Source organism: Ammospiza caudacuta, chromosome 20 (assembly GCF_027887145.1).
Source record: "Ammospiza caudacuta isolate bAmmCau1 chromosome 20, bAmmCau1.pri, whole genome shotgun sequence".
Lineage (NCBI taxonomy): Eukaryota > Metazoa > Chordata > Aves > Passeriformes > Passerellidae > Ammospiza > Ammospiza caudacuta.
Window position 1 is genome coordinate 12,261,403 of NC_080612.1, and position 27,219 is coordinate 12,288,621.

The 27,219-nt window shown below is 51.4% G+C and overlaps 1 protein-coding gene across 1 annotated transcript in view; it reads right to left on the reverse strand.

The window, feature by feature from the left end:
• Positions 1-4,828: 4,828 nt before the first annotated feature.
• The window catches only part of MNT (MAX network transcriptional repressor), a 28,706-nt gene continuing 6,315 nt past the window's right edge, over positions 4,829-27,219 (reverse strand). The window contains exons 2-6 of the mRNA XM_058817886.1: positions 24,001-24,562; positions 21,845-21,886; positions 21,056-21,167; positions 7,936-8,128; positions 4,829-6,419 (exon numbers count right to left, since the gene is read on the reverse strand). Coding sequence (XP_058673869.1) covers positions 5,713-6,419; positions 7,936-8,128; positions 21,056-21,167; positions 21,845-21,886; positions 24,001-24,562 — 1,616 coding nt within the window. The 3' untranslated portion in view covers positions 4,829-5,712. The remainder of the gene's footprint in view (positions 6,420-7,935; positions 8,129-21,055; positions 21,168-21,844; positions 21,887-24,000; positions 24,563-27,219) is intronic.

The window sequence follows — 27,219 nt, forward strand, 5'->3', positions numbered from 1 at the left end:
AGGTGCAGGGAGGGACGGGGGCTCCGGGCCAGCGATGGCAGTGACTGGGCTCAGTCAGCAGCTCCAGTGACACATTCCTAACGCGGGGAGCACAGCGAGACAAAATAAATAAATAAATGCTTTAGGCAGGAGGGGGGTCCCCGCTCCCACCACGGCTCCTCACCCAGCGATGGCCAGGCTGGGGCCTGAGCAGAAGCCAATAAATGGTTGGGTGGGCGCAGTCAGTCCCTGACCTGGCTCTGCCAAGCCCCACACCCTCCTGGCTCAGGCTGTTAAGGCGTTTCCATAAGGCATCACACAGGGCTCTGCCGCAGCAGCACAGCCTGGGGAGGGCCTGCCTGCCTGCCTGCCTGCCAGGGACAGCCTCAGAGACAGGCTGGGACTCTGCGGCACTTCCCTGGTGCTGACTTCTGCTCCCTCACACTCAAATTCCTATTCACAGCACAAGGAATGGGTGAATCAATGGGCCTCATCCAGAGCCAGAGCAGAACCAGCCATGCCGTCCTGATGAGGAGCACCACGACATCCCACGGCCCATTCCCACCAAATCCCAGCAGAGAACAGCCCTGTCCCTGCCCTAACAGTGCAGGGACAGAGGCCATGGGGCCTTCCTTCACTGATCAGCAGCCTCAGGCAAGGAGTGAGCCAGCCTGGGAACAGCCAAACACAACCTCTGCCAAGCCTGCACCATCCAGTGCTGGGCTCGGGCTGGTATTTTTATAGTTCAAGTTTGGATTATCAAGTTCTGTATAACAGGGACAGAAAGAAGCCGTGACTGATTCTACCCACAGCCTATTTTCCTTAACACTAAATATCTGCTTCTAACAACTGATGTTTCACTCAGGGAGGAAATAACCTAAAGACAGTGTTATAATCCATTTTAATCTGTCCCAAATGATAACAAGGGACGGAAAACAGGCCATAAGTACAAGGGTTTTCCTCTCCTCACCCCCATAGCTTTTAGAATCAAAATAAGACTGGAATGAACAACTGCTCAGAAAAAAACACGCCAAGTCTCAGAGGAGCCTCACCTGTGAGTGCTCAGAGCTGCCCACCTCCACACCAGCTCCAGGAGCCCTCTGCAGCAGCCATGTATCTAACTAAGCTAATTAAGCAAGTGCCTAAATACCCAGACAGGCTGAGCCTAAGTCCTGCTCAGGTAAGCAGAGGTCACCTGGTTCATCTGGCCAAGGCTGCTCACCCCACAGACACAGTGGGGACACTGGATACCCATCCCAGAAAGCAAAGGGGCCAAACAAGCACTGACCACATCATCACAAGGGGCAGAAGGCACCTTCCCCCCAACCCCTGGCACACGGGAGGTCCCCAGAGCCCCTTGTACCCACCCAACCGGAACAGTTCTCACTTTTGTTCTTTAAATGCAAAAAACGCCCTCAGGATGCAAACCAGTCCAAAGAGACACAGGCTACATACAAAAACCAGACACAATAAGCCTTGCATTGCATGTCTACAGGAATCTACCAGGCGTGCACAGACAACCACACCGACACCGACACAGCAGCGACACCTCACCTCCACCTAAACCACCCAAAGGCATTTTTTTTGTTTCTTTTGTTACAGAAGGCCACTTTGAAATAAAACAAAGAAAAAAAAAGACAAGGAGCCCAACAGCAGCAGCAGCAGCCGGCTCAGTGGGATGATGAACACTCTGGACATGCCGTGGGCACCTCGAGAGCAGAGGCCTCTGCACGGGCCGTCCCCTCTGTCCAGCTCTGCTCAAGAAACCAAAACCCAGCCGTGCCAGTGGCCAGGGGCCCAGTGGTGACACTGGAGCCCTTCTGGCCTGGACACCCAACACTCGGCCCCAGCACGGACAGACAGATGGACATACACACACACACACATGCAGAAAAACCCCAACGGCAGCAGCTTGGCTCCAGCCCTTATTTCCCCATGTGAAATGTGGGTCCCCAGGGACACACGAGGGTCCCCAGCTGCCCCCAGGGACACACGACCCGCTGCCTCTCAGATCCCACGCAAACAACTGCAGAGAACACGGGAAATCAGATCACTTCCCTTCCTAAGATAAACTACACAGATCTGGCAAATTTTTACTGGTGAGGCCAGGAATACATTCCTGTATCTAAAGTGTCAGCGTTAAGAGCTCTTTTGAGGATCATTTCAAAGCAGCAGTTTGGGCTCTGTGCCCTCTGCCTGCCCCTCCCTGGCGGGTGAGCTGGCACTGCCCAGCACGAGGTGCCCCGAGGCCATCCCGGGGCTCTGTGCCCACACAGTGCCCAGCTGCCAACACCCCTGGCCGTGCTGCCTGAGCTCCAAGCACAGCTCCAGCTCCTGAGCACCACTTGGCTGTTGGCAGCAGGACATGGAGCGTGTGGGCTGCAAGGGCACCTGCCCTTGGCAGAACCAGCTCCACTGACCAACAGGGCTCCGAGCCAGGTGTGACAGCACAGAAAACCCTCTCAAACTACTATGCAGAAACCCCATTTTCTATTGTTTCTGTGGCATGGTCACCAATAACTAATATTATTCAACAACAAAAAAGATTTCTTGTAAACTTCATATATTTATTGGTTTTTGGGGGGACAAATTAGATCTTATGAATCCCCAAGTGTACATATATATTTATATATAGCTTTCTCCATAGGGAAAACATATATCAAAGGAGGAGAGACATTCCTAAAGTGCCCCTTGTCATACAGTACTGAACGGGATTTCTAAGAGCATCAGTGTAAATCCAAAGTTTCTGAGCAGGAATAACAGAGGTGGAAAAGGAAGGGCTGTGGCTGCTTTCTTCCCACAGAAGAGAGAGAAGTTTGCTGACTTAAAAAACTAAAAGAAAAATCCCAAAGAATGTTTCTGGTAGCCCTGAAAAAGGCAGCTGAAAACAGGGGTACACGCAACATCTGGAGCAGCTCCTGGGCAGGCCAAGGGGGATGTTCCTAATGGGAGGCCAACACCCATGAAGGGGATCAGACAAACAGACTCCATGGCACAATTCCAAGGGGAAAGAAAAACTGGCCAAGACACAGGACTGGGCAAGGCAGGGGCACTCTTTGCTCTAAACCATAAGGGAGTAGAGGATGAGGTCAGCAGCACCCCTGTCCAGACAGCACAGGCCATTCAGTAACCCAGCAGCAAGCTCATCTCCCTGGGGCTCAGCCAACACTCCTGCACTGAGCACATTCTCAACCTGGCTCCTTCTCCTTCCATGAAGAGAATTTGTCCTTTTGTGAGTTGGAACAGTAAAAAAAAGGCAGAAGAACATGTCCTCCCCCTCCTGACACTGCTGCAGAGGGCAAAGCCACACTCCCTCCTGAGAAGGGAGTGACCCTGTTGCACATGCTCAGCGTTGAGGAGTTTCTGATGAGGAGAAACTGAGCCATACCCAGCCTTGTCTCTCAAATACTGGCACACAATGGCCTCCTTGGGAAAGCACCTGCAGGGACAGAGGACAACACAGTCCTGGCAATTCTGGGAATTCCCCAGTGTTAATGATGCACTGCAATGAGAACAAATGATCTGCTTAAATGGGTTCTATGAAAAGAAATCCTTCGAGGTTTGTCCATTCTGCAGGAGCTGTGCTGGCAAGCACAGCCAAGACTTTCCTGAACTTAAGAATGCATGAAAGAAAAATAAAACAAGTGGTAACTGGGGCTTTATGAACAGACTTCACAGAATTCCCAGTGACACCTGCTCAGAAGGCACAATCACCCCTGACCTCTGCAGTCACTTCTGCCTCCAGACCAGTTTTATCTGGGGATAGTATGGAACAGGCAGATGCTCTCAATTACATCCCTGACACTACTCACACCAGTCCCCAACAGGCTGAAGTCCTGCTAGAGCCAACAGGTCTTTAGGGCAGAGTATGGACGCTGTTTTCCTGCAGGAGACCCCGGCCCCACACAGGACACAGCACTGTGAGGTGCTCAGCCACCCCCTCCTCCTCTCCCAAAGCTCCTGGGCAGGTGTGGGACCACCCTCCCATCCTGTCCTAGGAGAGGGGCTGCTGGCTACAGCAGCATTTCGCCTGCAATAAGGACTGTGGAATATTTGTTTTAAAAAGAGAGGAAGACAGAATGGAGATCATTCACAGCAGCAGCTGCACACACTGTGCAAGGACCAGAACATCCAGAGAGCAGCACAACACACCCTAAGCAGCCTCCCAGGCAGGCTGGCAGATACCAGCAGGGCCAAACATCATTCCTCCTCTCCTGGTCTCTGGGATTTGCCACTGACCTCAGACAGGTCTGCCCCAATCCCAGGAAGGGGGAATGGGAGGGTCCTGAGGGATGAGGGTTCTTTGGTGCACATCTCACGGTCAGACACGAGCTCACACTGATCTCCTGCAGCAAAGCCTTATCCTGCATAAGGAGAGACTGCTTCCTTGTCAAAGGGAGCAAAGCTGCTTGAACTGCCTGCGCTCTGGAAGGGAACCACATCCCCTTTTATCCCTTTCCAAACCCACCGGCTCCCACACCAAAGCGTGGTCAGGACAGAACAAATTAACAAACATTAAACCATGCAGCAAATCTACCTCATTTCTCTATGTCTTCTTGTCCCAGGTTCCATTCACCAGGCCACAGCAACGCCCTGCAAGCTGCCAGCACAAAGCGTGTGCCTCTGCCAAACAACAAACCCAAGAAACCTGGGGGGAGCTTGGACCGACAGGAGGGACCCTGACCAGGGCCATGCCATGCACAGAGATCTGCAAAACCAATTATTGCATCAACAAACCAAGCCAGACAAAATACAAATTCCTCCAAAAACAGGCAAACAAAGCATTGTCAACCATTAAAATAATAAAAACCTGTATTTTTTTGACATAGCTATAAAATCATGTCATTTATAAAATGGCAACAAATCAAGTCTGGTTGTGTATTCTTTTTCCTTTTATTAGACAGGACAGAGAATTTCCTTAAAATGCCATAACAAGTCACAGTGATTTTAGATGGTTTTTGAAATGTAATATATTGATGGGAGATACCTTTAAAATGGTTTGACTCGTGGTTTGTTGTTGGGGGTTTTTTGTCACTGTACTCTGGTCCACCAAACCATCTATCTTATAGTTTCTTGTTTAGAGAGGACACTCTGGCTTCTTCCTCCAAAAATGAATTTTGTCTCATAATCCTGCAAAATAATCAACCTTACAAAAGGCCTTCAAATGTTATATTTATATATATATGTATATACATATATATATACACACACATACACACATATATATAAATATAGACTTCTATGATTTTTTTTTCCCATTCTACGCAATGTCTCAATAAAGAGATCAGCAATTTTTATTCTACAAAGAAGCAACACATAAGAGGGCGAAATTAAAGTCTTAAGAACATCATATCCATAGTTCACTCATTACACATAAAAGGAAAAAAAATCACCATGAACAACTGTCTTTGAAGTCTCTCGGTGGCGCGGCCCGAGCGCGGTGCGGCCCCGTCCCGGTGGCAGGCTGGGTGCGGGGACAGCCCGGGCACGGGGGCAGGCCGGGCACCGGGACTGCCTGGGCATCCATACAGCCCGGGCACAGGGGCATGCTGAGCACCAGGACAGCCCGGGCACCAGGGACAGCCCGGGCACCAGGGACAGCCCGGGCACCCGCACAGCCCGGCCCCGCCGCCCCGGGCATTCCGCGCCTCCTCCCGCGGGCCGGGCGTGGTTGGAATGTACGGAGTTTCCTTAGGAAAGGTTCCAACAAGACCTCGCCGTGGAGCGTCCCCTCTAGGCCAGCTTCAGCGTGCTCACCGGGAACGACGGCATGGTCACCATAGTCACGGGGTTTAGGACCGTCTGGCCCACCAGCTGCGGGTGATGCACGACCTGGGTTCCCACGGCCGGCTTGGCCATCACGGCCGGCTGGCCCAGGCCCGCCGTGCCGTTCACTTGCTGGTGCGAGATGGTGTGAGCGATGTGGCTCACCACGGGCTGGCTGACGGCCACGGGCTGGGGGTAGATGGGCAGCTGCGGGCCCAGGTGGGCCATGTGGTTGATGGTGGCCGGGTGCACAGTGATGTGGCCGATGGGCTGAGCAGCAGTGGTGAGTTGCACGGGGCTGGATGTGGAAGGTGCAATGTGAGCAATGTGCTTGGTCTGTGGCCCCTGAATGACGTGGTTGACAGTCTGGATGACCGAGGCGTGGGTGGTGGCCGTGTGGGCGATAACAGTCGATTGCACGGTCGAGGCCGCCACGATGTGAGTCTGTGCGGGGACGATGGCCTGCGGCGGGACCAGTGCCTGCGGCTGCAGGGAGGGCTGGGCGTGGGGCTTCTGCTGGATGGACACGTGCGGGGGCAGGACCGCGGGCAGGGGGGGAGCAGCACTGGGGGGGACGGCTTTCAGCAGCTCCGGGTGCTGGCGCTGGGTGAGTTTTGGTAACGAGTTCACTGGCCTATCATCCTCCATATCTTCATCCATGTTGTCTTCACCCTCTGGAAAACAAGAAAGGACGAAACTCCCATAACAACGCACGCAGAGCATGAACTGGACCAACGAGCTTCCCTAGCAGGCAGCATCAGCAGAAAGGATGTGCAGGAGGTGTCCCTGAGCTACAGGCTGGTGGCACAATGGCACGATATGGTATGGCATGACACAGCCCACTCCTCACTGCCTGTGGGCCAAGGACCAGGCAAGTGTGAGAGCTCAAAAACCCAGCTAGAGCAGGGTGCTCCCAAAAGGCTGAGAGGTCTGTCTGGGCAGGCAAGGGGAGCACCATGAGCAGAGGCTGACAGAAAGCACCTGGCTGAGCTGTCTGGGCTGAAGTGGGCTCCTGGGAGGAGGAACAGGGTTTCCTTTCCTGGCCAGTTGTTCCAATGATTGGCATTATCCTTCTGCTCCCAGAGCAGGAAGGAAATTGCCATGAAGAAACATGGCAGCAAGTCTCTCATCTGGTTCTGGAAAATGGACTCTTGTCTAGTCCAAGAACTAAGGAAGCATAAAACAGGAACATACTAGTCCTGAGATCAGGAAGACAAGCCTGGCACCCTACACTGCCTGTTCTAGTGCCAGCCATGCAGCAAAGAATAAAAATCTCAGGAGACACAGAAGCAGCAGGAACACCTGGAAGCCACTTCCCCTTCCCAAGCTCTGGGAAGCAGCAGCTTGATGTGGTCACTTTCAGCAGAGGCCACTGCAGAGGGAACAGCTGGCACTTGTAAGGACAAAGCACTGGGACTCCCAACTTCCATCAGACTACACCTGGAGCTGCTCCTACCATCAGAGGTGATGAGCCTGAACAAATTCTGGTCTTCCCTTCCCAGAACCTGCCATATCATCTGCCTGGCATGCCAAGAGCAAATGCTGACTTGAAGGAACTGCTGTAAATGCTTTTGCACTGCTACAGCCTCTGTGTCTCTGGAAAGCTCTACATCCACAGACTGCCTACTCTTCCTGCTGCAGATCCCTGGCGTGGAGAGAAGCATGCATTCTCCTATCTCACACAAACTTCTCACTGGAACCGCATGTCAGATATCCATTGGGGTCATTTCATCTTCACTGTGAATCCTCCTCACGCAATGTGAAGGCTCATCAAGTTGTCCAAATGCTCTGGTGATCCTCCCTGTACCAAATCCTTCTTCTGTATGTCCTGAACACCCTCCCACATCCACACAAATACACCAGGATGCCCACTTCTAATGAACAGGGCTGCAGAAATGTGCAAGAAAAGAGCTAAGTTTGGAAAGCAGGGATTTATCTCCACAATCAGGTCAGATGAGCAAACCTGCACATTATATCTACCTGACACTCATACACAAGTTTCAGTTTACTTCACATGAGCAGCCGTGTGTTGTTAGCAACATCAATCATTACAAAAACTCCAAAACCTCTTACTTTATTCTGAATGCAAAGAAACCCTGACGCTGCTAAATGAAGATCCCCACCACTCCATGTAACTGTGTCAATGACATTCCAAGATAATTACGGAAAAAAGAGAACAATTGTGGGTACCTGATGCTGTCGAGGTAGATGCCTGGTCATCCTCTGGCTGAACTGTCTGTCGAATAATTCTGTCAATCTCCAAGACATCCATCCACTGGCTCAGCTCGTTCTTCAGTTCTGCCAGCCGCTGCTGCGTAGCGATCTTCTCCCTCGCCAGCCGCTCCATCTCGTGTTCGTATTCTTTTTCCTTCCTCTTTAAAGTCTGAAGTCAAAGAAAAGAAAGAGAAATATAATGAGAACAAAGACAAGAATAACCTACACTAATCTGGTCACTCCCATGTCCACAGCTCATTATCTTATACTGCCACTTATGGTGGTGTAAAATGTGCTCAGGTATATTTACACCTGCCAAATGCGGGCAGAAAGGGAAGGACAAGAGCTGGCACATAAAGCATTGCTCTAGTTGAACATCTGCTCTCTGAGGGAAAACTGGTAAGGCCCCAAAACAGAAATGCTTAGAAGGAAAGAAAAAGCCTAAGTACTGATGAGCTTTTGAGCAAGAGCTCCTGACCTAGAGGAGATGGTGGATGGTAGAACCAACAAGCCCCTGCATCATAGGGAAATCCTGAGGTCAAACAGGAAGGAAAGGTGTTTGTTGTCCTCTCCTGCTAATGCCCCCTTGGTGCTGGGAATCACCACATCCATTGGTAATGTCAGGGGAGATGCTGCATCAGTCAGCACAATACAGAGAAATGTCCCACACTGCCCAGCACTACTGCTGGGAAATACAAACCACACTCCCCGGGGGGACCAACCATTCCAAGGCCTGTTCTATGAGTTTTTAAATCAGTGTAGCACTGCACAGTCAGAGACCTGATCCCTCAGCCCAGGGCCACACTTACTATATGCAGGAGACAAAATTAGGTGAAATCTGTAAAACCACATACAGACTCTCCATTTTCTGAAGTTAAGTTTCAACACTGGGAATTTAAATCCCACACACACTTCTGAAAATACCAGCCACACAGAGCCCACATGGATGCTTGTGTTCCCTCACTGCTGGCAAGCACTGAGCTCAAAAGAAAACCCCACACCTGGCAGAGGACCAGGCTCATGGTCTTCTTAACACATCTCCCTATTTCTCTCTCAGGTTCTCCAGGATGAGTACAACCAGAGCCTGACCTCATGCCTTTCAATCGTTCTGCTGGTGTTGTAGCTCACAGGTTTGCTGGGAAGGACCTTAAAGCCTGTTCAGCCAGCCTTTAATGCAGCCTAAGGTAATGCAGATTAGGGCAGCTCCTGCCAGCTACCTTTGTCCCAGTAACAGCAATAAAGGAAGTATTTTTGAAAGAGCCAAACAATGTGTGTTAGCAGGGCACAACCACTGCAGGTGTGTCAATGGAGACAGCTCCTCTCCCTCCAGAGCAGCTAAAAGCTCCTCGAAACAGAGGGTTTTCAGGCAAAGGGGGCAGTTCTTTCTCTCCTGCTGCTTTTCAAGCCAAACAGGCAGCAGAGAGACCAACACCATGTCCTGGGCAAGCCCAGCAGCCCACTGCAGGGAAGTAGCTGTGGGGACAGCCAGAAAGGAAGGATGGGGACTCCTGGAATCCTGGCTCTGCACCAGCTCCGACCTGTAGCCCAGAGATTCCCATGTGGCCGAGGCCCAAATCCACAGGCTAGTTTTAAAGTCTGTTTCCTGTCGAGTGCAGCCAAAGCATTTTGCCTGACCCAGAAAAGTCATGTGCTGTGTGTGCTCTGATTGCCTAGCAAAGGGGTGTGGGTGAGACAGGGAGTGATGGAGGGGAAGGTGATGAGGAAGGTGCACGCTCCCAGATCAGGTTTAAACACGCAAGACTTGCATGCAACTTGTCTGAATGTCTTCCCCTCAAAGGGGGGAAAGAGGCAAGGGAAGAAAGGCTGAGGCTAAACCTGCTGTGCAAACATGAGCCCAGTCCCTCTCTGCAGCATCTCCACGCAGGGCACGAGAGGACGGGAGAGGAGCAGGCAGAAATCCCCGCAGCCGCCTCGCGCCGCAGCGGGCACAGCACATGCATATTCAAACAGATCTGGCTTCGCTCCCTGCTGCCAGAGGAGACTCCCAGCACCGGGAAAGGCACTACTGCAAATGATGAGCAGGGCCGCTGGTAATTAGTTACAAACTTTTAATTACTGGGAAGGCAGGCAGGCAAACCCTTAGCAAGCACGAGGACAAGAGAGCCAGGGAGTTCACTGTGTCACTCTGCAGGCACTCCACAGGCATTGGGACATGGCACTGCTCCAAGCCCAGCCCTGTGGGCTCTGCCTCCCTCAGTGCCAGCTCCTGACTGGGTGCCAGCTCCCAGCAGCCCCGTGCTGGGCCTGCATCTCCTCCCAGGGCTCCGGCACGGCCGGGTGCTCTCCAAGGAGAGCTGCTGGGGAGGCTGGAGCAGCACATGGGCAATATTGGAGAAACCCGCAATATTTCAAAAGCTATTCTAGGATGCAATTCACCAGAGCTCACTGGGTAAAGACACATCTCCAGGCTGAGCTTCTCTGGCCTCATAATGAACTGGGTGGGATTAACTGGAGCCCTCTTCCCTGTCCTCTGAGCTCCCCTCCCAGCACTGCCCACTCTCTGCAGGTACACACGGGTGCAGTCCCTCCCGGGCTCTGCAGGGAGTGTGCCCTGCACTGCGAGCTGAGCCGGGGAGCAAGAGCAGGAAGGAGCACCCGTGCAGGGACAAGGGCAGGGACCCCTGTGCCTCCATGGCTCTCCCTGCAGGCACACACAGCTCCTGGCATCCGCCTCCTGGCAGATTATTTTCTGCAAATCATCCTGCCCACACCAGGTGCCAGGATTTCCCGTCAGTCAACAGAAAGTCCACAGTGACAGCCAACCCTGAGTCACTGGGACTGCGGTCACTGACCTGCCCCGGCACATCAAAACCTTTAGAGACTCACACTGATCCCCTGGATGTTTTTCTAAAACAGGAGTTTCTGTCAGCACTATCACCATGGATCCCATGCAATACAAAACCAGACGCTTTAAAATAACATATAGCCACACAGACACTTTCCCCCAAACCCAAGCCTTTGCAATTTTCCAACAGAACAGGAATGTAATGGTAGCACTGAGAAGGGCAGAGGGGATCCTAAAACTACAAACAACACAGTAATTGAGAATTAAATTTGATAAAATAAATTCATACAAATGCCTAACCACCTTTCCTTTGAAATTTCAGTAAGGGAGAGGCCTGGGTCAGCTGCAGGGCAGGAGCTGCCACCTGACCCACCTCCACAGCCACTGGGAAGGACCATGGCAAGGGGTCACATCTGGGGCTGGCACTTGGGATGGCAGTTAAGGTGCCTGCCAAGATCCTGAAGGACACACACTTAACCTGGCTGATGAAATACTGATCCTGTTTCTCCACAGCAGAAAAATCACTGAAGTTACCTGCATTTCTGTTTTCCCACTTCCTCAGGGAGAGGCCAGGCTGGGCTGGTCCCAGGAAGGCCAGGCATGGCCCTCGAGCTCTGTTCTGTTTGCAGAGGGCAGCCCAAAGCTGGGGGTGGCTCTCACTGAGGCCACCCCATCCCAGACTGCTCTTTGCAAGCACCAGGCTCCAGCACAGACCCTCCTTCTTACGTCTGCACCTCCATCATTGCAGCATTTCTTTTTTTCCTGTTAAGCAATTGGGAATCCTGGTTGCCCAGGCAACTATTACACTGCAGTGTGAGGTACCTACAGAAGCTACGACTTTAGAACTCTTTTATTTTTCACACTTAAAAAAATTCCACATGATCATCACTGAAAAGAGTAGGCCCTGGCCATGCCAAGGGGGAAGCTGAGCTACCCCAGGAAGAAATAACGGATTTCCTCATACTCTTGTGAATCCATCTATGGCTTTTGATGCTTAGGAAGTTTTGCCAATCAGCAGCTGGCTCTGGTGAAAGCAGATGATGTTCCTCTCTGAACACTCAGTGCTGCTGAGCTGAAGCTGAGTAGGGCCTGCCCCTCCCCTGGCAGGCAGCCCTGCACGGGCACAGCAGGGGCTGCTCCGTGGGCAGGTGGAAGCTGAGACAAGGACACAAGGGCAGTGGGGAGTCCCTTCACCTTTTATTTAAACACCAGCAACCAAATTAAAATCCACATGTGGGTTTGCTTTGGCCCCCCCAGAGCATCTGATTCTCCTCCTGTACCTGTCAGCTCCTTGGCAGCCTTTATGCACCTGGATTACTGAAGCAAGACCAGCCGACTGCAGTGACAGCAAAGGCCTGACACAATTCCAGGAGAACTCTTCCCCACTCTGTGCCCACTATCCTGGCTGGTTTGCAGCCACTCTTTGGTCCTTGTGTGCATCTCCCTGTCATCATTTGGTAAACAAACCATACACCAACTCCTGCTCTCCTTGTATAGCAACAGTCATTTGTCACTGCAAAGAATTTTCCATTTTATAGCCGTCTGTAATTAAATTGCTCATTCTCCTGTCAAGACAGAAATAATGCCCCAACGCCTTCCCTGCACCTGCCTCAGGAATGCTGCTGGCCCTGTGGCTGGCATTGGAGAGGTTTAAAAGGCCTTATTACACAGCTCCCCTCATAAACATTTTATTAGCCGTTTAAAAACACACTTTCAGTTATGAGTTTTCCAAAGCATATTTCAGCTCTTTTCTTCTGTAACATTTGCTGATTGAAAATACCTCATCAATAAGCAATCAGGAGAGTGATTTGCAATTTTGAGCCAGATAATCTTTAACTCTCTGCTCTGGGGATCACAGCTGGTGCCAGAGAAAGGGACATGCTGAGCCAGGGGGGTCCTCAGTTACCACTGACCTGCAGGACCTCCAGCACAGACCAGACCAGTTGGTCAGGCTCTCCACTGCTGCACAGAGCTTTGATTCCTATATGTAATGGAAAAAACCCTACATCCTAAAGACCTTATTCTAGCTGGGACTGCCATGGTGCAGGAGATTCACAGCAGGAGCAAGAATCCACCAGCCTGACTCCAAAAATGTTCCAACCAGAACCAGAGAGATGCTGGGGAACAAGCTGTCCCCACACAGTCCCAAATGGAACCCAAACAGCCCCAGCTGCCAAAACTCCATTGGCCAAGGCACTCACCTGTAGGATCTGGGGATTTTCCATCACTCCTATCAACTCTGAGCATTCCTGATTGGAATGGTGCTCATTTGTCTATGTTGCTCAGCTGCCACAAGCAGCTTGTTCACGGCCCAGCACCGACACCGAGCGCTCGCCCCAAGCCCACCCGACCTGCTGCCCAGGAGCAGAGCCTGCGGGGCTGGCAAGGCGAGGAGCCAGCTCCCCGGCACCAGGCCAGCGTCCCCAGCCTCTGCAGCCACCCCCTGCGCCCTCCCCGGTGACAGCACCTGCCCGGCCCGGCCCCGTGTCCCTGCCCGCGATGCCCACCGGTGCCCACCGGCCCCTCCGTCTGCGAGAAGCAGCCGCGTGTGAACCCCGGCTGGTTGCCACAGGAACCAAAGCCATGGTTTCCATGGCAACTGCTTCATTCTGCCAGCTCTCACGGATGAGATCCCGCAGTGATGCCGGATGCGCTGGCCTGGCACCACCGACAGCAAAGCACAGGTGGGGCACCAGGGCACCACCACAGAGCACGTCAGCACTGCGCTGCAGCCAGCCAGGCACTGCCACCACCCTCAGCCACACCAGGGCACTGCCACCACCCACAGCCGCAGCTGGGCACTGCCACCACCCACTGCCCCCACCCACAGCCACACCTCACTGCAGCCCGTGCCTCAGGAGCCCCTGCTCAGCACAGGACCACAGTCCTGCTTTCCCCAAACACAAGCTAAAATCACAAGGGGCTTGACCCAAAGCCCCGAGATGCTAACAGACTGTGCTCAGAGCTGGGAGAGCAGGGCGAGGGTCTCATCATGACCAGTCCCCAGGGGACTGGGTGCAAACGGCGGCAGCCACAGGACAAGGACTTCAGGCTCCCAGTGCTCCCAGAGCTTCAGCTTCTCAAGATCTCAAACTCAAACTTCACACCAGGAGCTGAACCAAAGTAAAGCCTGCAAGGTGAACCAGAGCCTGCCCCTGGCTCCCCGTGAGCGTGAGGCCGTGGGTGTTTGCCAGCAGCCTCCCGAGCCAGCGCTGCCAGTGCCCCAGCCCAGGACGAGGACAGCAGCCAAGGAGTGCTGCTGTGTCCTGGCTGGTGACCTCACCCTCATGAGCACAGCGGCTCGAGGCAAGGAGCCCATCCTCACTGCACCACCCACCACTGCTCAACCTGCCTGCAGGGGTAGGGATGAACTTCTAGACAGAAATACTTCCCAGAATAGGAAATATGCCTGGAGCAATCATGGAAACCGAGAACATGCATTGGTATTTACATTTATCATTTCACACTGATAACTGCACTTCAGGCTCCAGATAGTAAAAGACAACAGGCCTTAATCTGTGATCAAAACTAGGGCTGGAACGTGGCTGTTTGCACCAACCTGTCAGTCAGCCTCCTGAAGCACCACACTCTGGACAAAGTACAGACAGTCACTGGGGCAGAGAACAGGAATGATCCAAATCAGGAAGACAAAAAAGAAATTCAGAAGAAAATAAACAACAAACAAGCCACCAAAAAAAAAAAAACCCCAAAAGCAAAGCAAAAAGGCAGCAACCAACTGGAACCTACAGTACAACAAAGCAAGGAAAAGCAGAGCCATGCCCAGGCCAGTCACTGGCCCCATGCTGGCTGTCACCAGGTAAGCAGATGTGGTTTAATTCCTTGATATGACTCCCAGGGACACAAGAAATTCAATTTTACAATAACTGAAGTATGACTTGCAATCACTTGGTGTTTAGTTTGGCCATGTCTTTTGCTTTTCCTATTTTTATTTTTTAACCAGTCTCTGTTGTTCAGGAAACAAATGAGATATTTCTAATGATTCCAGTGGATTCCAGAAACCCCAAAGACCCTGAAATACCACGGGGTGTTTGTTAGTTAGAAAATGATCCCCAAAAAATTAAAATAACTTGAGAAATTAAAACTTGATAATTTTTAATTTCAAATTTAATTCTGCAGTACTTAAATTTTAAAAAAATTGAAATGAAAAAGAATTGTGGGAAATATGCTTTTGAGATTAAGTGTCATCATTTTCTGCAAACCGAAATGAAGGATGCTGCATCTCAAGAAGGGATTGTTATTATTACTATTATTAACACGACTGCTGAATGCAGGACCCCAAAGCTCTTCCCAAGCCTTTGTGATGACGCATGGACAGCAGCTCCAGAGGGCAACAGGCAGGTTTATGTCTTGGAGCCACAGCCAGAGCTGTGTGCCAGGGATGAGGAGGAGATTTCTGAGCAGACACTTTATCCCTACATCCCCTTGCTGCAGTGCCTCTGTATTTTCCTTGCAGGCAGATCTGAGCAGCTGCTGCAGGAGCCAAGGCAGAGTTCTGGATGGGTCCAGGGCGCAGCCCTCCCTCTGTTCCTGTTCCTACGCCCTGGCTCAGTCAACAGGCACACGGCACAGGTAAGCTGCACACCTGAAGGGACCCTGAGCAGGGAGTGAGGGCTTCCCCTGGGAGAGGACACCTCCCAGAACAGCTCTGGCAGGCGAGGCTGGCGCCAGGAGCCAAGGGCTCTGACAGCAGCACTCCCCCTCGCACGCAGCAGGTCCGAGGGCCCGGTGACTCAGAGATGTGCCATCCTCCGCACCACCTCTCCTTCCTGTTTGCCCATGCACCTAAGGAGGTCAGTGCCACTTACTCACACCCCAGCAGCTCCACCCACGGCCCACAGAGCAGATCTGGGTCACCAGAGGATTGCTCTCCATCCATCTCCCTCGCTGGCAGGGCCACGGTGGCAGCGGGAGGACACAAACCCAGCTGTTAAAGGCAAACCCACTCCAGCACCTGTGTGAGGCCATGAGGCAGGGCTGTGCCTGGCTGCAAACCTCTGTCTGTGCAGAGAGCTGGGGCTGCCCCTGGGGCTGCCCTGCTGCTGGCACAGCTGCCCTCCATGCCATGGCACCCACACTGCCCCTGCTGCTCTCAGGGCACCTCCTCTGCTGGGCTGAGGGGCTGCCTTTGCTGTGTTCCAAAGACAGGCGACTCCTGCAACGTCACACATAAAATAGAGCCCATGCAACCATGCTGTAATTATCACCACTCTCGTTAGGGCCCACGCGCTGTCTCCCCTCCCATGCCAGCTCCCACAGCAGGTGGCAACCAGAATAAGCAACAGCCCCCAAACACACCAGCTACCATGCAGCAGCTTTCCCAAACCCTGTGCTGCAATCCCCTTACAGACTGGTTTGGTTTGTACAACCCTGAGTGCTTCTTAAACTACTACTTAAATGACAGCAGTGGAACAGGTGTGGATTCTCTGACAATTACAAACACACTGACAGATTTATAATTCTATTCACCCTTTCCAAATTCTCATCTACAACTAATGAGTGAGATACTTTAAAAAAAAATCACTATCCTTCTTGGCAACGGTTAAGACACAGCTCCAATTACTCAACAAGTTCCAAATGCTGGACATTTTTAATCACTATTCCAGGACATGTTTTGTGGCCACTCCTGCAAATAAAAATGCCCTGATGGCTCCCTGGACAAGCCTCCCTACAGACAGGTCCTGCTGCAGCTGGAGGAACAGCAGGGAATTAAACAGTGGGTTTTTTTAAGGTCTTATTTCTTCTCATCACTTTCTGAAATCTACAGATGACACCACATTGCTTGACCATAGCCTAGAGATGCTGCAGGTCTTCATCATTGACGCCGAAATTCAGGCTAATTAGACAAGATAGAATCAGTGGATCAGGTCAGGCAAACACCATGAAGCAGCACAGCTTGGCATCTGAACGCTGCTCACGTGAGGGAGGCATGGCAGGTACTGATGGACCCCACTCTTACTAGACAAGTTTTACAGAAGATGAGTCTATTCACCTCATAGCTGGCACAGAATAAAAAATAACAGTTACAGCCATCCTAGTCAAGGTGGGCAACTTAACAGGATTCAGCAGCACAGTTTGGTTTATGCATTTTGATCAATAATCCAGTCACAACAGTGCCTGAATGTAAATGAGTTCTGGTCTTTAATCACAACCATTGTCAGACCTGTGGTTTGTGTCTGCAGTCCAGCACCTCCCTGCACCAGATCTGGCATGGCTGCACGGCTCTCTGCACCCGTCAACGCCCAAATCAAGCACTGCTATGGCACCCAAAAATCCACTTGTTCTTGGTTGGCCAAATCCACTGGCCTTGTTCTGGTTCTCTACACAGACAGGATGAATGACTGTGCTCAGGCACCAGTGAAGTGACCGATAAATAAAACAAACTAGAAGACAAAGAGATGCTGTGAATCTTAAAAGGAAAATTTAACCAAATCCAGTATCTGGTCTGTTCACATGTCCACAAGATCAGCTTAAAAAGGGCTTCACAAAGGATTTTTACATGCACTACTTAGGCATCCCTGGATAGTACTCTGGATTCATCCTACCCCAAGCGAGTCAAATCTGTTGATTACTGTTGGCATGAACAGGAAACTGTATCATTCTTAGGGGCACAACTGTTACTGCAGGCAGTTTGAGAAGACAAGGGAGATGATGCGAGGATAAACAACTTCAACACCATAAATGATTAGCAACACTAGTGAGCACAGGTAAGTCATAAGGAAATTTCACCTTTCTTGCCCTTTCCCAAGGTAATAATGACAAACCATAGTATAAATCCTTAGCTCACTACAGCTACATTTTGTCTCTAACACTACAAGCACGGCTGCCAGAGGACTTCTGTGAATCAGTAAGCAAAGTTATTTCACAAACAGAGCCAAAACTGCTCTGCAGGACCAGGCCCATCTGCCACCACAGCAGCCCCCGGTGCCTCTGCCACACCTGAGCAGCATGTGCAGGGCTTGGGATCACTGCCTTGCTTCCACACCTTCCAAAGACTTTTGCTCTTTGCGTTTTGCATGCTCTGGGAAGCACAGCTGCGTCTCAGACTTTGAAAGCACCTTGTTATTTAGTCAGCATTTCAGCTGTACTGGGGAAACTGGCCAACGGGCAGAACCTGCAGCACAACCCAAGACTAATGGGTTGGGCTGGGCTGTGTGCCAGTTGTCCCAGTGTCACCTGGTGACCAAATCACCTGGATGTCATCTGACGCTAAATGTACAGTAGAAAATAACCCCCAAAACTGGAGGGTGCTCAGGTGCCACAGTGATAGGCACAGTTTGAGAACACGGAGTAGCAGTGTTGCTTAAGGGCTTCAATTAGCTTCCAAAGATGATTCCATTTCCTAGGGGGAAGGAATCCTCCTGAGAGGGCCAAAGCCAGCCCAGCTGCACAGGCTGTGAGCAATGTCTGACATGTGCCAGGCTGGGCACTGCTCCCCGCTGCCCTCCCTGCATGGGCACAGCCAGAGGGGCTCTGGGGAGGACAGGCCTGTCCTCTGCTGGGGACACTGCTCAGGACACAGGGCTCTGCTCTGCTGGGGACACTGCTCAGGACAGCCAGGACACAGGGCTCTGCTCTCTCAAAGCAAACAGCATTTTATTCTCACTGTGGTTTTTTCCACATCGCTCCACGCACCTTACAAACTTCCCAGAGGTCTCCTGCACTTCCACTCAGGTTGTGCAGGCAGTAAAGTGAAGACCAAGAGCCGAGGTGGCCCCTGTAAAACAGACTTGGCTGCAGCTGTGTGCCGGGTCTGGAGCCCACCACGCTGCTGGACCCACGGGACACCCTCCTCAGCTGAGAGCTGCAGCACAACAGCCCACACTGCCTCAGGCTGAATCACCAGCTAAAGGGATTATTAACTTCCAGCTGCGCTGGGCCCCATTTCCTTTGTGCAACAGTGTGCCTAATTGCAAATTCTAATTTACTGTAGCAGAGCACAAGCCCAGGTCCAAGGATAAATTAAAATGATGGCTCTATGGGAAGTTCAGAATTTAACTTTCTAACTTATCTGATTTGATGCAGATACAAATATTTAAATCCAGCCAAGGAAACAAACAGTCTGTTTCTAAGAAGTTCCAGCTGGGAAGGGGGGCAGGAAGGATTCTGTAGGAAGAGAGGCTGCAACAATCAGTGTACTGTCACAGTGCCTGCAGGAGCAGAACAGCCGCTGTGCAGCTTTGGCTGGTGCTGTGCTCCTCCCCTGCCAGGCTCATTTGGGTTTAAGTTTCCTGAGCTTTTTTTTTTTCCCCTTTAGTGAAAAACTACTTTGCTATCCTGAGAGCAAGAGCTTTTACTTTTAAATCTCCTTTGTACAATTGCCCTGTTCTCTTTTCAAGGGAAACACTGAGCCTGTGAGCGAAACACACTGAGCCTGGCACATGACTGTTGGTCATCCCCACACTGACAGATGTTAGCTCTGTTGAAACAGATCAAACCTGAATTCAAACTGCAGTAAAAAAAAATTTAAAAACTTTTGTTTCTGAATGCTGAAATTTCAAATCAGATTTCTAGTAATCTGGGTTTTTAGCACAATTGAATCCTGTGACTGAATCGCAGACCCACGGCTTTGGTGCTGCCAAGGAAAACAGTGCCCGGGATACTCCCCGAGCAGCTGCCAGAGAGGATGAGGAGGAGAAGGCAGTGCGGTGAGGAGGTTACACAACACCACCCAACGTCACTGCCGTGGGCAGCCTGCCAGCCCTGCCCGGGGCCGGGTCAGCGCCAGCTCACACCACCAGCAGGGCCTTGTGCTCGCCATGTGCTCCCCACACACGTGGAGGCGGACGCTGGTACGGCCCCAGGGCACCGTGACCTTCCCTGCCACGCCGGGAGAGAACCGGGAGAGAACCGGCTGCGGCTGCGGGAGCACCCGGCTGACCGACGGACAGCCACGGACAGACTGCACACCGACCGACAGACAGCCACGGACAGACTGCACACTGATGGACAGACAGCCACAGACAGACTGCACACCGACGGACAGCCATGGACAGACTGCACACCGACGGACAGACAGCCACGGACAGACTGCACACCGACGGACAGACAGCCACGGACAGACTGCACACTGACCAAGGGACAGATGGCACACTGACCGACGGACAGCCACGGACAGACTGCACACTGACTGATGGACAGACAGCCACGGACAGACTGCACACGGACCAACTGCACACCGACCGACAGACAGACTGCACACTGACCAACGGACAGCCACGGACAGACTGCACACTGACCAACGGACAGACAGCACACTGACTGGCCGTCAGGGAGGTTCCTCCTGCAAACTACAACATCAGCCTGCCAAAACCCAAAAGAAAGGCTCAGATCGTCTCTAAAGCCCATTAGGCCTCAGTACAACCACACCCCCCAAAAACCACTTTTTTGAGCAACACAGAGAGTGGCTGGGTACAGTCAGAATTTGCCCCAGCCCAAGTCTCTCTGAGGGAAGTTGTTGGTGAAAACTAAGAAGAGGGCTGAACTGGTCTAATTCTGAGGCATTACTGACTCTCCAAAGCAAAGCTGAAGTGAATAATCAATTCTGAAACCCAGAGGGAAATGGTGTTTGAGAGTGGCTGAGGAAAAATGGAAACAAAGTGAGAAAAGATTACATTTTACTGTGGAAAAGACCATTGTGATCAATCCTCAGCACCTTTTATTCCAGTCAAAATGTACAAGGTGTACTAGGTCTCTATTTGCATTGTAATTGCAGCAACTCTTCCAATTTCCAAATGAATTTTAACTGCCTTACATACTACTGATTTCACATTCACAGGGGACATCTACAATTTCTTTTGTGCTACCATTAACCACTTTCCCAAACATTAAACAAGCAAACACTAACACTTATTTCCCTCCAGCTACAAACACAACTGATTTTTACCTGTGCTTTCTCCCAGATTCACTCCTGGTGGTGCCCCATCCACCTACAGCCTCAGATTCTAGGCTTTCCTTGCCTCCAAGCAAATGACTTGTACTCACACGTCCCCCTCATCAAAATTTTGAGACATACCAAATCTTTACCAAAATCTGTCTTTGGCTAAGCAAACAGAAAACCTCCCCAAACCATAGATATTAAAATTCACCTGGGCCCAAAAGGAAACAACTGAAGTTCACTCAGCCTGGGTCTCTAAGATGAATTATCTGCTCCGTGCCATCACCACTTCAGGAAAGGATGATCTGGGTTAACCTGGAACCCCCAGAAGGGGGGTTTCTGTGCACCCCACGTCAGCCCTGGGCTCTGCCCAGCCCCACGAGCGCTGCACGTACCTGGATGTATCGCAAGGCACTCCTGAGGACGCTGAGGTTTGAGGTCTTCTTGTCATCCACGTTGGGGATGTTGCGCTTTAATGTCTCAAAGCACTCTTTCAAATGAGCACGTCTAAAGAAAACACAGGTGGGTCATCAGCTGCCAGGAGACACAGCAGGAACCAATTCCACGGAGGGGAGAGCTTAACCGGGGCCTTAATCCAGCAAAGCACCTACACGTGTGCATAGCAGCCCCCCAGCACAGCATGTCACAGCTGAGCCAGCTCACCCAGCAGGGTCTGTGCCTGGGCTCTATCCCAGCTTTGTTAGGAACACCGTGCAGCCTTAAATAAAATATCTCATCTCACTGTGCTGGTGCTTTCACTGTCACCATACTTCCAATTTAGCTAGTCAGGCTTATAAGAGTCTTGGGTCAGAAACTGATGTTTATTCTGTATTCACACTGTACACTGACCCCTCATTTGGGGTATTTTACTCTTTTTAAATCAAAAGAGAGTCACACTGTTATGCACTGTTACTGCTTTGCAGGATCAGGGTGGTTGGGATGCAATGGTGCAGTTAAACAGAACATATTGGGAAGGAAGAAATGCAGAATTAAGCTATAAGAAAGCCAAGCAATACTGCAAAATTCAGTAATAGTCACTAAGAATTTTATTCAGTTTATCTGTTTAAAAAACAAGCAAGCAAAAACAAAAACCCACCAAAGCCAAACAAATATTGACAGACAATAGGCCAAAAAAAGGAGGGGAATTACAATTAAAAAACCCAAACCCCTGGCTTTCTACGCACCTGTTCTTCTCCAATTTATTATGTACTTCCCTGGTCCCAACCCTGTAACCCAAACAGAACAAAGATCAGCTCAGTGTCAGGTTGAAAACTCCTGCCTCACACCTGTGCCTGCAGCAGCGTCTGTATGTTGAGATGCAAAGGCAGAAGTGTTCATATATCACTGGTTTAACATTAAGTACATCTATATTTCTGCCTACACTGTTTCAAGATAAACTCCATACTTCACACGTGCATCAGAGGAACCAAGCATTGTGCACACAGTGCACAGAAGATACAAACAGGTGTGATGTGTGTGTCTATAGACACGGCTACTACCAACAACAGGGCAAGACACAAAGTATGGATTTTAAATATTTGTACAGACCCAGAGAGCCCAGATTCTGACCTGGTTCTGATCTATGCCTACACTCACGTGGGACAAGGTCTGTGCAGTTCCATATTCAAGCGTATGGGATTGAGCAGACACTTCCAACTTTGGGTTTTTACTGTGCATGAAACAACACAGCTGAGGATAAACATGGAATGAAGCAATACAGGAATTCTCCAGTCACTGCTGAAGGAAAAACCACCGTGAGTTTCTGGTTTCGGGGATGGAGTCCACCCACTCTCTGAATCAGAGGAATATTTTTAGGAAAAGCCAAACAAAATTCATGTTAACTCAGTTTTTCAGCTCAGTTTTTCAGTGATAAGGTACATTAGCAGATGTGGAGATTTCAAGAATCTTTCATACACTGTGCAAAGTAATTATTTGCCTTTGACTGAAAATACAGGACATTGAGGTAATAATATTTAATAAATTGTCACAAATATTTGACAGCGTTTTCCTGTGAAACATTTACAGGCTGGAAAAGACATCTTTTCTGTGCTTATGGAGCAATTCTAGGGGGAGGCAGTGGTGATGCTGTGCTCCACACTGGCACCACAGCCCCCCACCTGCCAGGGCAAAGCTCAGTCTGGCAGCACAGCAGCAGGTTGTGGGTGCACTTGCAGCCACCCCACTGCCCACAGCCCAGGCAGCCAAACTTGTGCAGCCTGCCCTGTGCCAGCAGAAACCTCCTCCACAGCTCCTGAACCCACACAACATCAGTGACAGGCTCTCTCCATTAGTGCACAGACCAACAGACCCTTCCAGCAGCAGACAGGCTCTGAAGATCTCAATCTGCTTAGAGGAACTACACTGGCATTTTACTAAAGCCTTTATCTTCACAAACTCCTATCTGCATTACTTTCACTGTTTCTATGCATTCTGGGATCTGTACATCCCAATGAACCTTTTCTCTGTCCGCTATACATCTCCACCAGTCCCCATGGCATTCACACACCATCTCTAACACCACTGCCAGGAGACATGCCCCTGCTGCAGGCAGCCAGGAGAACAGAGGCCCAGACAGCACAGCCAGGAGGGACGACTGCACAGATCCAGGTCACTTATGCTGCAGGAAAATTGAGGGGCCAAAGGAAACAGGTAAAACTGCTGCAAAGAAGGGAATGATTTGTTCTCCCAGTCCACAAGCAGTAATACCAGACTCTCTACTGGGATACTGTGGTCTGGAAACAACCACCTACAGAGAAGGCAGGGTCTCCACCAGCCAAAGTCCTTAAAAACAAGCCAGAAAAACACTAACCTGGAGCAACATCAGAGCCACAAGTCCTGTCAGAGGGTGAGGGCAGACTAAATAGTCTTCAGCCACTTCCAGCAGCAAGATTCTGAGCAAGCAGGAGGCCCTTAGCACTTACAGCACTGAGAAACTGGTGATCTCTGTCCTCAGAATAACATCTCCCAGATCCCATTCCAGTTTTCAAGAAACCTCCCACAAGCAGCAGTGCACTTTGATTTCCCTGACCAGTACAAGCAGTGATCATTTTTTGCCAAACATAACACGAGATACCACTTGAGATCAGACATGCAGGGCTGGGATTTGCTTCCTAACACAGTTCTGGCCTGCAAAAAAAAATCCTTACACAAAATCTTACAGTGTGGAGTGAGGGAGGGAAATAAAAACCCATCAAGCTAAAAAACCCTGCTCTCAGCAATCTGAAGACATTAAACATCCACAGGTCTTGGCATTTCTGATCCAACAACACTCTGCACAAGCAGGAGCCGCTCCAGAGGGATGCAGCTTCGGCTGTCCCTCCTGGACACACGGTGCACTCACCCTCCAATTCTTTTCTTGAGCTCGATGGGTTTCATGTCGTCGGCGGGCGCCAGCTTGAGGGCGCCGAGGGGCGCGGGCGCTGCCGGGTGCTGCAGGGGCTGGATGGGCTGCGGCACCACATGGTGCTGGGAGATGGCCAGCACGGGCGCCGCGTAGTGCGGCAGCTGCTTGGGGCTGCCCGAGGGCGGCGTGGCCGCCTTCCCGTCCGGCAGGTGCGGCCCCGGCGGCCGCTGGATCACCGGCGCCACCGAGGGCGCTTCCTTGGGCACGCTGGGAGTGCTTACGAGGGGCTGGTGGCGCTGCACCAGCGGCGGCGACAGGGCGGTCTGCGCCGCTTGCTGGGGGGAGCTGGTGACAACGGGGATGGGAATGACCGAAATGGGAGCTGCCAGCGGCGGCGGCGGCAGGGGCACGGCGCCCGGCGGGGAGATGGGCACCAGCAGCTCGCTCCGGGGCTCCTCTGGGGACAGGGTGCTGTTGGCCCGGGGCACGCTGGCCTTGCCCGCCTTCTTCTGCTCCTGCTCCCTCTCCACGCAGAGCTTCTCATGCTTCTCATTCTCCTCTGAAAGAGAAACATACACAGTGAGCAATGGCACATCCCTGACCTTCCCTGAGAGCAGCCTACAACCAGCACGGGGCAGGATCCCTAAGTTAAAATACCTTCACACTATCCCGAGTGAACCCCAGCTCAATGGACACTGCACTGATACAAACACATCAGGGCACCCCTTTAGTGCTGTGGATTTTAATCAAGCTCTTAAAGTTGGCTTTGATGTGTGTATGCTCCTGTATGTTTTCAGAACACCAGACAAAGTAAATGAAATCTGTGTGGCCCGACTAGCAAAATAAACCTCATCAAACGCAATCCAGGGCCCTGGCTTTAATTGTGTGAACATGGCACAAACAAAATTTATTTATACAAGTCCTGTGGCGCCAGTGGCCCTGGCATCTAGACATTGCGCAGCCTTAATCAAATATCTCCAAACCCACTATCCCTGAGGCTCAGCAGATCCCGCTCCTGACAACCTCTGAGGAGCTGCAACGAAAGGTGGTGCAGCAACCTCGGCACAGTAATATACAAATATCTGGAAAATAAAACCTTAATTTATCAAGGGAGGGATCAGGGGAAGGACATGGACAGTTGGGTGTTCTGTCTTATACAATCACCAAAATCAGGTAATTCAGAGGAAGCTCTAAGAAACATCCCAACATCCCAACAGAGCCTCTCCCAGGAGAAGTTCTGGCTCGACTGAAACACTGAAGTCAGAACATGTATTTAGGAAATTAGAGAGAAGAGCATGTATGCTGCAATCTGGAATGACCAGGTTATGTTCATTCCCCAGTGATCTTCAAGACAATCTGTATGGACATAACAAGGGGAACAGGGCCCCACCAGGCACAGAGCTGCCCAGCCCTGGCCACCCCAGATGGGCCCTGCCACTACTGGGATACTTTCTAACCCATCTTTTGATTTTGAAGGGTATGGTGCAAAAACCACAGAGAGCACAAAAAGCAACAAAACTCTTACTCCCGATTCTGAATGCCCTTTGGTACCTGTGACCGCACAGCAACACTGACCCAGATCCAGCTGACACAATTTCCTGAAGTTCAGCTGCAGCAGCAGCCCAAACACAGCCCAGCCTCCCCTGGAGAGCACAAGCCAGGTGAAGCAGCCAGCTGCCAAGGTAAACATGGTCCTGAATCCACATCTGGAGAAACCACCCTCTGGACCGAGCTCTAGCACTGGGGCTGCAGCCCCAGCCTCTGACCCTGCAGCACTCACAGAAGCACCATGTGAAATTCGGTCATCAGGAAGGGTTTCACATCCATACAGCACTCTTCCCAGGGCTGCCTGAGACTCACATCCACAGTTTGCTTTCAACTTCTGCAGCATAAGTAGCGCGAGTGAGCAAACAATCTGACTGACTCCAAAATAGGAGGGAAGTTGCTTAAGCAGCAGCTGAGCCTTAAAGCTGCATTTCTCTGTATTTTCTCAAAATATTTCAGGGTATTATCAACAGTTCCTTAAAGGAAGAAGCGAAGCAGCGCAGGGTGGCAAAAACCCCATCAGGAATCTCCTGGTGCAAACACAAATCTCAGCTACCAACAATTTTGGAGTGGTTCAGTTCAACGACATTAATAACTAATAAAGAAAAGCCCTTTGTCTGCAGATCTTTCGCTCCACTTTGCTGCTGGTTCGCAGCCAGAGCCAATGCAATGGCCCTGGCACAGGGCGCATGAGGAAACCCAGCCCCGAGGAGCTGCTGACTCACGGTGCTCGCTGAGCACGTCCGGCTCAGGGACGGAGAGCGGCCGCAGGCTGAGCGGCACCGCTGGCCACGCACACGCAGAGCAGAGCTGCCTCCCAGGCCTCCGGCCGCACCGGGACTCAGAGCAGAGAGCAGCAAAGGGGTCACTAGTGGGAAGCCGTGGCAGTGCCCGGTGAGGACAGCAGCACCTGCCGGGCTGCTGGAGGTGACACGGCCACAGCAGAGCAGAGCTCCCAGCCAGGACACCTGAGACCTGCACCGAGGGCAGTGTGGGAGCGGGAGCTGGCCTGCAACTCCTGCAACCAGCTGCACTCGTGGGGAAGGGAGAGAACAGCCAAGCAAGGTTAGAGCAAGCATTACTGATCACAAGTATTTATGTAAATGTCTCTGGGAGCAGGTGCAGCCCTCGGGCTGCTGACAACCTGCCAGCAAGGCCTTTGGTGTTGCTCCCTTGAGCTAAAGAGTTTATTTCAAGGATTTTTTTAGCCAAGATCTAACACTGAAGAGCCACTGTCCTCTTGGGTCTGAGGTACCCACAGGCAGAAAGGACCCATGCTTCCAGGCCCAGCAAAAGGACTGCAGGGCCCTGAGCCACCTCCCTGGACAGAAACCAGAAACCCTCCCACTGGGTGGTGAAGGTCTGTCTCCTGCTCGCTCTGCACTCACGCCCTGCACACAAACCAAAGATGCTCTTTGGAGAAAGCCTCCCCAAGCTCTATCTTTTCTCATATGAAGGAGGCTCACCCACGTTTGGTCACAGATACAGATCAAGAAGGGGTGATCACCATGCTGTGTGACACATGCCAGACACATGCAAGGCTCACTCCCTCCCTTGTGGCACACTCAGCACAGGATCTCCTGCAAGCCCATATACAGAAAGCAGCAAAGGCTCAGGGCATCCCCTTGGCTAAGAGGACAGCTGAATCCAAAGGTGCACCTCAAAATTATG